This window comes from Diaporthe citri, assembly GCF_014595645.1.
Source record: "Diaporthe citri strain NFHF-8-4 chromosome Unknown scaffold_5, whole genome shotgun sequence".
NCBI classification, from domain to species: domain Eukaryota; kingdom Fungi; phylum Ascomycota; class Sordariomycetes; order Diaporthales; family Diaporthaceae; genus Diaporthe; species Diaporthe citri.
This window is the reverse complement of record NW_025064850.1, coordinates 2,796,106-2,809,725: the sequence shown is the minus strand read 5'-3', so window position 1 is coordinate 2,809,725 and position 13,620 is coordinate 2,796,106. Positions and strand designations below refer to the sequence as shown.

General features: G+C 52.2%; 7 protein-coding genes across 7 annotated transcripts; 3 read left to right on the top strand and 4 right to left on the bottom strand.

The window, feature by feature from the left end:
* Nucleotides 1-1,032: 1,032 nt before the first annotated feature.
* Nucleotides 1,033-2,730, top strand: INS49_011379 (uncharacterized protein; the record flags this gene model as incomplete). Its single annotated transcript, XM_043172097.1, has 7 exons — nt 1,033-1,324; nt 1,390-1,559; nt 1,619-1,626; nt 1,678-1,827; nt 1,890-2,191; nt 2,265-2,397; nt 2,457-2,730. The coding sequence occupies 7 exons, from the start codon at nt 1,033-1,035 to the stop codon at nt 2,728-2,730; spliced, it is 1,329 nt and encodes a 442-aa protein (XP_043023842.1).
* A 602-nt stretch (nt 2,731-3,332) lies between these two features.
* On the bottom strand, nt 3,333-3,646 carry INS49_011378 (uncharacterized protein; the record flags this gene model as incomplete). The annotated part of the gene is made up of 2 exons (XM_043172096.1): nt 3,333-3,375; nt 3,435-3,646. 2 exons carry the CDS (start codon nt 3,644-3,646, stop codon nt 3,333-3,335), a joined length of 255 nt encoding a protein of 84 aa, XP_043023841.1.
* An 883-nt stretch (nt 3,647-4,529) lies between these two features.
* INS49_011377 (uncharacterized protein) lies at nt 4,530-6,081 on the top strand (the record flags this gene model as incomplete). Its single annotated transcript, XM_043172095.1, has 3 exons — nt 4,530-5,787; nt 5,859-5,926; nt 5,983-6,081. The coding sequence occupies 3 exons, from the start codon at nt 4,530-4,532 to the stop codon at nt 6,079-6,081; spliced, it is 1,425 nt and encodes a 474-aa protein (XP_043023840.1).
* A 281-nt stretch (nt 6,082-6,362) lies between these two features.
* Nucleotides 6,363-6,711, bottom strand: INS49_011376 (uncharacterized protein; the record flags this gene model as incomplete). Its single annotated transcript, XM_043172094.1, has 2 exons — nt 6,363-6,530; nt 6,604-6,711. The coding sequence occupies 2 exons, from the start codon at nt 6,709-6,711 to the stop codon at nt 6,363-6,365; spliced, it is 276 nt and encodes a 91-aa protein (XP_043023839.1).
* A 354-nt stretch (nt 6,712-7,065) lies between these two features.
* INS49_011375 (uncharacterized protein) lies at nt 7,066-8,343 on the top strand (the record flags this gene model as incomplete). Its single annotated transcript, XM_043172093.1, has 1 exon — nt 7,066-8,343. One exon carries the CDS (start codon nt 7,066-7,068, stop codon nt 8,341-8,343), a length of 1,278 nt encoding a protein of 425 aa, XP_043023838.1.
* An 881-nt stretch (nt 8,344-9,224) lies between these two features.
* On the bottom strand, nt 9,225-10,608 carry INS49_011374 (uncharacterized protein; the record flags this gene model as incomplete). Its single annotated transcript, XM_043172092.1, has 5 exons — nt 9,225-9,439; nt 9,500-9,652; nt 9,706-9,894; nt 9,960-10,178; nt 10,260-10,608. The coding sequence occupies 5 exons, from the start codon at nt 10,606-10,608 to the stop codon at nt 9,225-9,227; spliced, it is 1,125 nt and encodes a 374-aa protein (XP_043023837.1).
* Nucleotides 10,609-12,098: 1,490 nt separating this feature from the next.
* On the bottom strand, nt 12,099-12,570 carry INS49_011373 (uncharacterized protein; the record flags this gene model as incomplete). Its single annotated transcript, XM_043172091.1, has 2 exons — nt 12,099-12,189; nt 12,266-12,570. The coding sequence occupies 2 exons, from the start codon at nt 12,568-12,570 to the stop codon at nt 12,099-12,101; spliced, it is 396 nt and encodes a 131-aa protein (XP_043023836.1).
* Nucleotides 12,571-13,620: the final 1,050 nt, after the last annotated feature.

The window sequence follows — 13,620 nt, the reverse complement described above, 5'->3', positions numbered from 1 at the left end:
TCTCTGGGGGAAGGAGGGTCGTGCACCCACTGCCTACCGTGCTTACCTCCTACCTAGGTAGGGAGGTAGGTAGGCAGGTACCTGAGGTTCTTACTGTCCAGGTGGGCACGTATTAGAAGGTTAAAGTTGAACGGCGCCTATTAGAGGTACTGCACGACGTCGTCTTTGACGGCCCGACTTGAGTTCCGATGCGGTGGCGGCAACAGTGGCGATGTCAAATCATCGCAGATAAGCACCAAGCGATGATCGCGAATCTTCACTTCAAGGTCTTTTCCAACGGCAGGAAGTCCGAGTTCCATTGTATTAGAACTCATCATGCTTCAGAAAAACACATCTTCTTTTCGTTGGTCAATCTTTGCGCTGTTCCGAGATGGTTGGGCGCCGTGATGCTGTTAGGAGGCGTGGAACACGGCGAGGTTTCGCCGACTGAGTGAGAAATGTTATGGCCGTCCTATACAGTACAGTAGCACTGCAGAGAAACCAGGCCTTTGAATATCACCAGTACGTGTGCACAGTAAAGATCTCAACCACGACAGCCCATTTCACGACACAAATCAGGATCCACTTGGACGAAATATACATAGACTACATTGAAGTCTGCACACCCGCAGTTCTTGGTCTTCTACTTCGGCAAACTGGGCCTCCACCCCGCCCTTCCCGAGATCCGCATCGACTAGACCCCGGCAACCCACCGCCACTACAGACACAAGCTCTGCTGCCCCCCTTTCCTCCGAGCCAACTCAGCCTCGGAAAGAGGCGTTAATTACACTGTACATACCTCGCTGCCTGTCTCCTCTCAGCATTGCATTCTGGTTTGCTCAACCGCTGGCACACTGAGGGGCAGTGGAGGCGTGACCCAACGACGATGACCCTGGCCGAACTATCGACAGCTGGCTTGGATTTGGTTGTCTTCTTGACCAGCCTGATCAACTTTCATGGTGCCATAGGCTACGCAGACCCGGAGGTAGCCATTCTTCTGTACATCATCTCCAAACTCCTGCCGCGTTTTCAGGAACTGTCGGACCCTGAGATATGACGCCCCCTCGACCATACTCTACCGGGCTCGGTTATGAGTCTCCGACAGAGCATACGGTCGATCGCACCGTGACGTCTGACATGGCCGCAAACCATTTGTTCCACCGGTTGAGTGAGCTGGAGCAGACACAACGGAGGCAGAATGCGGCCTTGGACAATTTGGTTTCCAAAGTCGAGAAGACAGATGTACCGAAGGCCGTTGGGATCAAAGACAGAATCGCTTGCTTCCAATGGACGTGGTTCACATCAACAATGGCAACAGGGGGTGTTGCCAATGTCCTTGCATCCGGTAAAACAACAGCAACAGGCGCTACTCGAGAGATTCCGGACGACGCTGAATATTGGCCTGCTTAGTTCCCTTCCGCTCTCAATGGCTTTACATTGTTGGAGTCATCTTCTTCGTCTTCAATCTTTGTCTGTTCTTCATGAACACTGCCCTTCTTCTCGCGAGATTCCGTCTACGGCCTGGGAGCTTTAGACACTCCTTTACTGACAAGTTTGAGTCCCTCTTCATCCCGGCCTCTGTGAGTTCATAAAACGCAATGTAGAATGTGTAAGTGTGGCATCGCTGACTAAATCCTAGCTTGTCTCGTGAGTTGACAGTCTGAGATCGGGAAACCATTACAACTGACTTCAGCAAAGCATCGGCACCATTCTCATAAATATCTGCCAATATGGCGTCCCAAAGGCTGGCCCATGGCTTCTTACCACAATGGAGGCCCTCTTCTGGATATGGACAGTAGCAGCTATCCTTATCAGCGCCGGTATATATTTGATTCTATGGTCTACGCTGTAAGCACACCTCTGCAACGTCATCCCCTGCAGTCCTGATCATATCTGACCTTACCATACAGCATCTTTCCCATCCATACGATGACCCCGGTTTGGGTATTCCCTGCCTACCCTCTCCTGATAACAGCACCTTTTGCGGGCAATCTTATCAACTCGTCCGTCAAGGCTGGGCATACCAGCACCCTCAACGCGCTACCCATAGCTATGGCTGCAGTTGCTGTGCAGGGGATGGGGTTCTGTCTATCTTTTATGATCCTTGCCGCCTTTGTTTACAGACTCATGACGCAGAAACTGCCACGGGATATGCAGCGGCCTGGTGTCTTCATTTCGATAGGACCTAGTGCCTTCACCGCGGCGGGGCTGGGTAAGTCTCATCGACACCACGCACATCCCCTTTCACGGAGGCCAGCGACTAAGCTGACCGGCCTCCTTCGCAGTCCAACTTGGCGGGCTGGCGGGCGAGATTCTTCCGGATGACTTTATGATGCCTGGTATGACAAGTCACGCTGTCTTCATCCTGAAGCTATTATCTGCCATGATCGGACTGTGGTTATGGGGACTCGCTGTTTGGTCAGTGCTACCTAGCCCATGTTAACGACTCCATTCCTCCGCTGACGGGCCTGGTCTAGGTTCTTCCTCGTATCCGTTGGTAGCTTCTGGAAGTACGCCCGGCCAGAACACGAGGCCAAGATCGGCTTCCAGATGACCTTTTTCTCTTTCGTCTTCCCCAACACGGCGCTATTAACCGCAACTTATCAAATAGCAAATGCTTTCAGCTGCAGGCCGCTCCAGATCGTTGGATGTGCCATGACTGGACTGCTGGTTCTTGTCTGGGCTGTCATATTCGTTACCATGATCCGCTGCATCTGGAAACGGGAGCTGTTGTGGCCAAAGGAGGAGTAGTGATCTTAAAGATATCATTTGAAAAAGGGAGCCGATGTTGTGATGATAGGCAGAATGAGTTTGGGTACATTCCAAGTCATCAAATGTACGGACCTATAGAATGTTGCCACATGTGACTCGAAGGCACGAATAAACGAGCTCGAAATGCTCTTTGGGGCATGTCGGCTTGGATCGGATCACCAGATTCCAGAGTCAGAGTGGTGGTGTCTGCTGCGTCGCGGACACGAGTTGGCAGGACGTGTTTCTGATCCATTGTAGCGATGGAACGATATATGCAATGGTTAACCCCGTTGAGAAGCTTGACGCAGTGAAAAGAATCCTCACGTCTTTGAATCACGATCCCAAGCACTGAGTGCGAAGGGTAGAGAAAGAGAGTCTACAAGGGGCCTAAGGTAGGTCGAGTCATTATATTCATAACATGTTTGTGCTTCTATTAATGCCAATTTATTGTCCCGTTGCTGGTCTGAGCGGAACCAGTTCAACACATACTCCTTGTGCCTCTCATGACGCATCGCCTGCTTCGAGCAAAACGTAGTGTTGGGTACAGTGTCTGTTGATCAAGGTTCCCAAGATTGAATGCCGTGGCGACCGCTCCCTTCCAACTAAGTTCCGTGAAGCCGATGACACTCCGTTTCCCGGTCGAGGCTCCGGTGGGAATCTGTGAGCCGGTCTCGTTGTTGATATAAAGGTCGATTTGCGATTACTTCTTGGCTCCGCCCTTGCCGCCCTTTGGCTCCTTCTTTTTCTTCTGCTCGGGTTTCAACGTGGCGAAGTGGATGTACCAGATGAAGACGCCTTCCAGGATGAGGATGAGGAGCACGACGACGAGGATGGTGAACAGGTATGGCTGGTCGTTGAGGGCAGCGACGGCCTGGGGCGTAGCGCCGATTTTACTGAACCAATCGAATTGAGCCATGGCTGGTCGGTGATTGTCGTTGAATTATGGGGAGACGTGACAGAAACGACTGTGTCTGCTTCGCTTGCTCTGCAAGTCGGCGACTAGTTGTTGGCCTTGGAGAAGAATTGAAAAGGAATATAAACAACTGGACCAGCAGATGACGAAAGAGGCTATTCGCAGCAGAAGTGAATAGAGGGAAAAGAAGATCGGAGGCGGGAACAGAAAGGAGATCGCATGCACATGATACAAACCATCTGGGCAGGACCAGAGAGAGGGCCCGGTCCAATGCGTCTCACCCGAGGAGGGCTACGGGCCAAATAGGGGAGCCGTCGAGGAGATCGAAACTCGACGGTTTCAGGATTGCGGCAGACTGAACTCATGGCGAGTGAATTAAGCGCGGCCCAATTGGCTGGCCGCCTCATCGTCCCATCCATCCATTCACGGGGGCCGCCAAGACCCGGAACATGTTCACTGGGCTAAGCCTCGAGCGGATGGCCTCGTCGTTGGGCTGTGCTGTGCGTGACGACAAATGTTGATGTGAGCAGAGCTTGATGACTTTGCAACCGACGTCGCAATTGAGGCTCTTCTTTGGGTGGTTATGGGGAATACCCACCCCTAGGCACTGGTGCCGTTGGAGGGCCCACCAGGGTGCCAGACAGGTACTCAGGTACCTGAGTACGCAAGCAATTGCTCCAGGTTTGAAGGGTGCTGCGTGCCACAGTACCTCGGCGACCTTAGTCATCAAGACGTAGCCACCCCTGTCAAAAAATTGGTGACGGGCTCGTGAGCTTGCGGCCGAGCAAAGAGCTCCTCCCCACGCCTTGACGCCTGTACGACTCCACGGATCTCAGCGATCCATGTGCCATTCCAGGCTCCGTCGCGTACCATCCCTTCGGAAGCCATGAGTGTGGCTACACCTGCTGCCAGGCGCCTGCTCTGCAGGTCTCTGGCAGCCAACTCCGCCAAAACGTCCGCACGCGCCGCTGCCGCTGCCGCTACCGCCGCTCCGGGATCAATATGCCAACGACACAGCTTCCACGCCTCTGCGCCAGTGGCAGGGAGGAAGAGGTCACCATTCAAGAACGTCAAGATCGACGAAGTGAACCTGGACGACCACGAGACGAGGAGGAGGTTCAAAGAGGAGTCCCTGCCCGACTGGGATGAGACTGACCTCAAGTCTCTGAAGAAGAAATACACTCCAGAGCAGCTGAGCGCAGTGCAGCTGGGCGAGAAGGTCATCGACATGGATGACCTGGCGGTGCAGGGTAGGATACGGAACGACCCGTACGCGTTCGAGTATCTCGAGGACTTCTCAAAGGTCCGCCCGGTCGTAGACAAGCGCGTCAAGACCTACCGACCGGTCGACACCACTGCGAAGTTCATGACGCCAGAAGAGTTTGGCGATGACTTTGTCGAGTTCGTGCGACAATTGAACGAAAAGCGGGGTGTATCGCACGACATAACCTACGAGCAGGCGCTCAACATGTACGAGGAGATGCGGTCCAAGATGTTGAACAGCAACCCCGAGGACGCATTGTCGACGACCGAGCTTGCGGAAGCCATGGACAGAGTCGTTGGCGAGACAGAGGCGGCACAGGAAGGCGCCCTGGAAGATCCGGCTCAAGACAGGGACAGCCAAGGCCCAAAAGACATTTCAGACTTGGAGGCATACAAATACTTCATGGAGCGCAACTCCATGACCGGGTTCGACGGCGGCGATACCTCCCTTGCGCCCGACCTGCCAGACAAGGTGCCCGGCGTGGCGGGCCTGTACAAGCGGCAGATGGACGAGTCTGACGAGAGCCTGGATCCCGAAGGCACGTACCAAGAGCTGAAGAAGAAGACGGGCATGAGCGTGGGCGAGATCCTCGACATCTTCAACAGGCAAACCAAGATCCTGGTGCGCAGGTACGTCTCGAACCAGACGCGTTTGGGCAAGATCCGCAGCACCTACATCCTCGCAATGGCCGGCAACGGAAACGGGCGCTTGGGCATGGGCGAGGCCAAGTCCGTAGACCCGGAGATCTCCATCATGAAAGCGAAGCTGTCAGCCATCCAGAACATGGTGCCCATTCGGAGATACGAGAACAGGACAATCTACGGCAATGTGGAGGCCAAGATTGGAGGAACAATTGTTCAGATGTACACGCGGCCACCTGGTATGCTTGATTTCCCTGGGGAGAAACCCTACCCTAGCGGCCAGGAGTCTTTTTGCTAACAAATGTAACAGGATTTGGTCTCCGTGTCTCTCACCGCATGTTCGAGATTGCCCGTCTTGCGGGTATCACTGACCTCTCCGTGAGGATGCCTCGCTCGCGCAACCCCATGAACTCTGTCAAGGCCTGCTTGCCCAGGCTCTGACGAACCAGCCCGACCCGGAACTCATTGCGCTCGGCAGAGGCAAGAAGCTCGTCGATGCGCGGAAGGTTTACTATGGTGGTGCTGTACATTAGACCGCGCTCCTGTGAATATATGTGTATAATGAAGCACCTTCAAGCCCGGCTCTCGGATCGAGTCCAGTGCCATGATTGACCACAGTGTTGGTGTCTGAACTGTTCTGCAGATTCGGGACACGTGCGCACAGAATCGAGCAAAGTCGATCTGCGTCCCGTTTGGGGTGTCCATCCGTGTGCAGTGTCGTGCCTAATGTCCAGTGACGCAGCAAATGTAAGCGCGAAGCTCGGACGATCCCAGCTTTTGCTTGATAGATCTAGTCTTTCGTTCCTATGCACCCTCAATGCTGAGCCTGGTCGCCCCAGTCGATTTCCTGCTGCAAGACGATGCTGTAGACGCTCGCCTTGAGAAGCGTGAACACCAGGCTCGTCTTCCGCTCGAGCTCGCGTAGGCCGTCGAGTATCTCTGTCGTAGGCTGGGCGGCCATGTTGTCGAGGATAGAGGCAAGCTGCGCGGGGAGAAGGACAGGGTCAGAACTGGGTGCTCGGAGTCAAGGGAATGAAATGCTTCGCGAGGCGTACATTCTTCATGTTATCTGCCAGCCTCTCGTACTCGTCCAGAACCTCCTGCTCCAGTGGGGGGAGCTCGGGCGGCGAGAGCAGAGCGCTCGATCCTGGTCGGTCGTCCATCTTTCTGGTGGGCTTGTGCCAGTGGGCGGATGGGAGGTGGCTTAGGACTGGTCCTGCGTCGCGTAGTTGAAGCGAGGAAGACGCGTCGACCGCTGTGGAGATCTCGACGTGGGGTTGTTCTCAGACCCCAGGTTTAGCCCCACTTGTGTCTGCGGCTCACTTACCGCTGGGTGGTGGTAGTGGTACTTCGGATACTGCTGAAGAGCTGCCGTGTCTTGAGGTAGACAGTACAACATCGAGACAGCTCACTCAACTTACCCTCATCTCAGGCCGAGCCTCTCATGTGAATCCAACTAATTCGAAGACCCATCTCGACCCGTTGATGTTTCTTTCTTTTCTCGGGCAACGACCAAAATGTCATGGGACTCCAAATCCACAGTGTCTCGCCGGAGACAAAATAGCAGTGCGGCGGCCGGGCGCTCAAGGGGGCTCTCAATACACATGCGCAACGCCAGCAAGGCGACGGCAGCGGCTTCAACACCGGTCAAGGTCGATCCCAAGTCCGCACACACATCAGACCCCTTCCTGCAGGAGTTCCTGAACCCGGCGTTCGACCCGGCGGAATACCTCAACCAGACGCTGCCGCCCCTCCAGGGCTCATCGTCATCGCTCAGGTCCTCGTCGACGGCGGGCAAGGGCGCCGCCCCCCTGGCCCAGCTGTCGAGCGAGGCCCAGGAGCTGCTGACGCAGCTCAACGCCCACACCACACGGCTCGCGGCCACGCTCACGCAGCTGACGGACGATATCCTCCGCAGCGGCAGCAGGCTGGCGTACGAGGTCGAGCTGCTCCGGGGCGAGACTTTGGGGCTGGCCGAGACGCTCACCGAGGGCCCGCTGAGAGAAGACCTGGAGAGGTTCGTCCCGGCCGGCATCGAGCAAGCGGCCGCTTCCTCCACCAGGCGGGCGTCCTTTGGGAGCCTGGCGCCCCCGACACCATTCCCGGAGAAGGACAAGGACTCGCCTCCGCCCGCGACCCCTGCCACAGCGGTGTTGGAAACCAACAAGAAGGCGGCGGCGGCCGAGGCCGCCGAGGACGAGCCGGCGTACATATCGCACCTGAGGACGCTAACGCTTGTCCGGTCGCGCCTCGACTCCGTGATCAAGACGTTCGGGGACGCCATGGACTTTGTCTTCCCGCCGTCCGAGGTGTCCGTCAGCTCGGGCTTCCTGTCCGTCTCGGCGCCCGACTTCCCGGACATGCACACGGCGTCCAAGGAGCAGATCAGCACCGAGGAGAAGGGCCAGAAGACCCTCAGGAGGCTGCGCGACGAGATCTCGGGCCTGCTGGCCAAGAACAACCCGGACCCGGTCAAGGGGGTCGAGGACGCCACCAAGAGGGTGGAGGAGCTCAAGGAGCTGGTCACGGTGTGGAAGGGCACGGCGGAGGAGAAGGCCCGACAGAGGTTCGTGGAGGGCCTGGCGCGGATGGTCGAGGACCGGCATAGGGAGTTGGTGAAGGAGGCGGAGGCGCAAAGGGAGCTGGTCTTGAGGGAGAGCCGAAGCAGGCAGGACGATAACGGCTCGAGGAGAGAGCAGGGCAGCTCCTCAGAGCCTGGGGCTCCGGAGACTAGAGGGTCTATGGGCGGCTACGGTTTTATGACGCAGTGGCAGAAGCTGAGAAACGGGCTTTGAGGAGAGGACGGCGTGCTAGAGGCCGCAGCCCTTGGGCCTGCTAGGTGTCTACCAAATGATACCCAGATTTTATAGAAGGATGGGACGATAATTAGGCCACGGCTGTTGTCTCACTTTGCGGCTTGAATGTTCCCAACACAGTGCTCTCATGTTCACGCTGCCATTGATAACCAATTAAGATATTCTACTCTGAAGCTCATGAATTTTCCGTTTCCCAACCGGAGAACTACCATGGCTGTCACCAACTCATGAGTTGCCGTGGCTACGGGTCCTACATATCACTGCGTGAGCAGGTGTTTCTCCAATATTGAATGACCCGAAGCAGAGTTGAGGCTCCATATATGCTGCAGTTACGATAGCTATTCGATAGGCTATTTATTGATAGAAAATCATTTCCTGTTTGTGTGGGCTAAGGACTTCCCTCCTCGTAGACAGGAAAGTGCTGATAAAAGAACAATTCCTCCAATTATATATATAGCAGTGGTAATCCCTTCGTTGATGATCAAGGAATGGGAACTGTTACCGCTACGGTATGGGGGAGGCCGGGTTCGTATGGGAGTATCAACGCCTTTGTCATGTCAGAAACGGAGACTTGACCCTATGAAGCAAGGGCATGAAGTTTCGTTTGAATTTGTTCTGTTTCTGTTTCTGTTTCTTAGCAGATACTGAGTTTGTCCGTCCATAATGTGCCTTGCTATCAGAGGACACTACCACATCAGCCCAGGCCTTCCTTGGCCATCAATCGCAGTTCATAAAATCTTAACTCAGCGTTTCCAGTTCTGTCCCAACCTTAACGACTCCGACCGTTCCGTCCCGTCCCGCAAATGCATGAAATACCGGCCTTAAACAGACTGGCTCACATTGGGATGCAACGCCGACCTTCAATCTTTCTCTTTGATGGCGTTAATTTGTTTCTTCAGAAACTCAAAGGAAGAGAAGAAAACAGCATTCACGGCGCAGGATCGGCCCATTGACACGCCCAGGCCCCTGTACATATGCCTTCGGAAGAACTCAATTTTCACCTTGGGCACTGTCTGGCCCCTGGAGTACATCAGACAGTTACGCTGATATATGCTCTTCGCGGAATCGATTGGATCTGTAGAGGCTTGTAAGATGGTTGCTTGAGGACAGGCGGCTGTTTTCTTGCGGTACTCACAGATCATCGCCCAGGATACTATTCCGCAGAGTCCACCTGCAACCAGGACCGCCAGGGGGTTCGAATGAGTACCATCACCACCAAAGGTCGTCAAGAGCTGCTTGCTGCTCTCGTATGTCATGAAGTATATGCCAGTGCCCAGCGTGTCTCTCACTACATTATCAGTTAGATCGTATCTAGATGGCACCAGGCTACTGACCACGTACGTAGATGTAGATTGAACCCGGTGTAGAGTCCAAGAGGGCCACGGTGTCGGATAATATTCGCCATAGTCTTGAACGTGCCCTTGTTCTGATAACTAGCGGCAATTTTGTGGCTTTCGGGATGGCTGCAATTCTTCTTGTCGGCTAGAAGCACCGAAACCTGGGCACTCAGCTTCGTGAGCTCGAAGGGGCCTGCGAAGCGTCAGAATGGACCCAGGTGAACATTATTTCTTGACCGAGAACCAAGTAACACTCACATGCAATGAGCGTGATACATGAGCCGGCCGTTGCACCGGCCGCTCCAAAACAAGCTACAGAAGATAAGTTTGGGTATGTCCCCTGCTTGTTGACATGGGCGAGAACATCAATGCCAAAGTTCTTCCTGAGCCAGTCCGAGTAGACGTATTTGGATCGTTGGTATATCGAAAACGAGACCGTTCGCACGAGGGTGATACTAGCCATAGGGGCAGTCACGCCTGTAGACAGAGACACACATGTTAGCAACGGCCAATAAATCGGGTAGAAGGTTGGAGAAGCGGTGCAAAGGGAGTGCTCACCCCGGAAAAAGCCCCTCAATTGCTCGGTCTGGTACGTATGCTTCACGCAGCCCAGGAAACCGGAATAGTTGTACGTCTGCATGCGTGTCTTGACGCTGTCGAGCGGGAAAGCCGTCAAGGTGGACAGGACACTAGAAGCAGAGGCGCTGACCTCTGTCCGGTACCGCTTGATGAAGGGCATCTGCTCCTGCTGAGCCGTGTGCTTGTTGTCTCCCTTGCCATCGGCCATGTCTGCTGCTCGCCTGTGGCCACTCGTCGTGTTGTGTCTGCCGCTGCTGCCTTTCGTAGGCGTGGTGGGATGCTGGAGCTGAGGACCATTTTGGTTGAGGGGAATGAGCTCAGCTGGCATGCTTCCTGGCAATTACAGGCCCTGAGCAGCCGCCTTTGGACAATGACCTCGAGAAATGTCGAGACCAGAGCCTTCAAAGCGGTCGCGTTATGGGCAAGTGCCAGAAACGAGGTCCATGAAGAACCCCGCGATGCGTGGGTTGTGATCAGTCGTTGTCGACGGCCTCGAATGTCGGCTTGGATGGGCAACGCGGGGTGTTGATGGGGTGGAATGAGGTTGTAAGGGAGAGAAGGTTTCTGGACAGGCTCGAGCACGAGAGGCTAGAGAAGTAACCACCGAATTGATGTGCTAACGACTCTTATCGTCGTGCAACGGAAACTCGTCTGCTGGAGCATTAGAGTGGTGATGGTGTGAAGCGTATTGGGGACCTGCCCAAAGAATTGCGGGGTCCTGTCCAATACCCACACAAAGCTAGCTCAGCTCTGGGAGCTGGTTCGCCAGAACCGTCCGCGTCTTCTCCACAGTGACGGTAGATCACTGATCTGAAGGCTAAGTATGGAGCACGCCTCGACACTCCCGGGGGGTCGAAGCAGGAGACCCACCCATAAACATCCATTTGTATCATCACAAGCTATGAACCCACATCACCTCCCTTGATCCCCCTCTGTCCGGCTAGGACAGGCCCTGTCGGACGGCTCACCAAGTACATGTCTTGGGCGATGTCCTCGTACAAACTCACAGTATTTCCGACGATGCGAGACGACTCAGCAGAAACACATTGTGTGCAAGCCTCCAGACGTCACGGCGGCACAGGGATCGGCCTCTCACCGAGTCAGGCCGCGTCGCACAATGCAGCAGGCCAGATCTGGAAGCGGAAGATGTGTCTCGATGGTGTGCACGACGGTTGATATGTTTATATGCCCGCCTGAGCATCGCACGCCCGGCATGTGCTTGCCTGTCAGATTCATGGGCCGCCCCAGCACGGCAGCAAGAACGCACCTGGAGGGTGCTTGCTCATGTTGGCACAGCTGTCACCGGGTTCATAGAGCTCGGTGCTTGCCATAGCTTGACACAGCCATGCTCAATGCTTCTTGTTAGCTGGATACGCCAGCACCAACCAGCTTGAGAATGTATTTGCGGGCAAAAGCATGCGCTATCTTCCGATGCGCACCCTGCTATGCTGCAAGGCTCTTATGTTCCTGGCCCTTGCAGGTCTGGAAGCAAAAGCCAATCGTGACTCCTGCATGGCTCGGCCCACCGCCTGTCCTGGTGGCTCGGGCAGAATCGTCAGATTCTTGCACATGTCCACCAAGAAAGCAGCCCCTGGACGAAGCAGCCGCTGAATCTTTCGCTCGAGGCTCAGGAGACGTCCTTTGAGTCGAGTTACTGCAGCCAAGCAAAGCGGGCCGTTTCCTCGTCAAGACGGCGTCTCAGGAGCATTCTATAATTCGGGGGCGGGGAGCGGCGGGGAAGCTCGTCCCGCCGGGGTCTCTGCCGACTTGGCCGGCGTCTCACTGCCCAAGAAGAGGGCCGTATAACGACGCGTTACCTCAGCGGAGAGGCAGACACAAGCCCATCGTCTTGTTGAGCATGAAAATAGTGCGCTCGTAGTGGGCAAACGCTGTGTCTTTGACCAAGTCCCTGAATGTCTGCGTCAGCACTGCAAGGCCGGCCCACGTGTGACCTGAAAGGCGCTCAGGACGGGCTGGCAACGTACTTTTTCTTTTTGTTGTTAGAGTCAGTGAGGTGCCTCCAGGTGTTGCGATTGGCCTTATCTCTATAAAACTGTGTAAGGAGAAGGTTCTTGACAATCTTGTGTTCCGTGCCTCTTTCCCTGGCGGCGTTGTTAAGGAACCAAACGGTGCGGCGGACGGTTCTCTTGTCGAAGGTGCTGGTTCTGTCACGAAATGTTCGGCGTATCTGGTCTCGCACCACGGTGCTTGCTGGCTGAGAATAGCATACTGCTCTCAGTGCAGCTCGGTACAGGTGACGGTAGGCGTGGAGGACCTCCTCTTGAGCCATCTTTGCCATAAACTAGCTTGGGCAGTGGGGTTGTGATTTTTCTTGTTTTGTGTGTTCGGCTTCGAGACCGAATGAGATGGCCCCTTGCTGTTTGAAGCTGAGATTGACCTCTACGGTGCGCGACAGGGCTGACTTTCCAAAAACCCCCTGCACCCCCAAATTTTATCCATGGGCATACACCCCTAAATATATCTAAACACCTTAAATTTAAGCTAATTATGCATTATGCAATTATATATATTATTATATTTATTTATAACTCTTTAAATTTAATTTTCTTTAAATAAGTTTATATAACATAATTTATTATTAAATAGCTAATATTACCTTATAATTAATTTTTATAATATTACTTAATTTTTATTAACTGCTTTTAATTGCTTATTTTTACTCAATTTCCTTAATTTAAAGTAGGTAATATAAGTACAAAGCTGTGATAATACAAATAATACATAATATATAATATAAATATAAATATAAATACATAAATTTCTAATAATATAAATATAAATATAAATATATAGATTTCTAATAATATAAATATAAATATAAATACACAGATTTTTAATAATATAAATATAAATATAAATACACTAATATAAATATAAATATATAATATAGTATTATAATATAAATAATATAAATACATAATATAAATATAAATTTTAAAATTATTATTAATATATATTAAAAATAAATATTATATTAAAATAAACTTAAATTTAATATATAAAATTCTTATTCCCTTTTATTTATACTTAAATCTTTAATAAAAATATTAAAGAAAGAAAAAATAATATTATATATAGAGTTTTATTTTTAGAAGTTGCAGTGTTACTCTTTAACGTTTAATAAATTCTTTTTAATCTTTTATATATAAAGTATTTTACATATTTAAATAAAAATAATATAAAAATTATTTTATTTACATATTTAAATTGTTTATTAAATAATATTTTTTAAATAATTAATAAGCTTTAAATTAATTAATTTATATTATGTATTAATATAGTATTAATACTAATATAAAGGCTTATAATATAAATATAA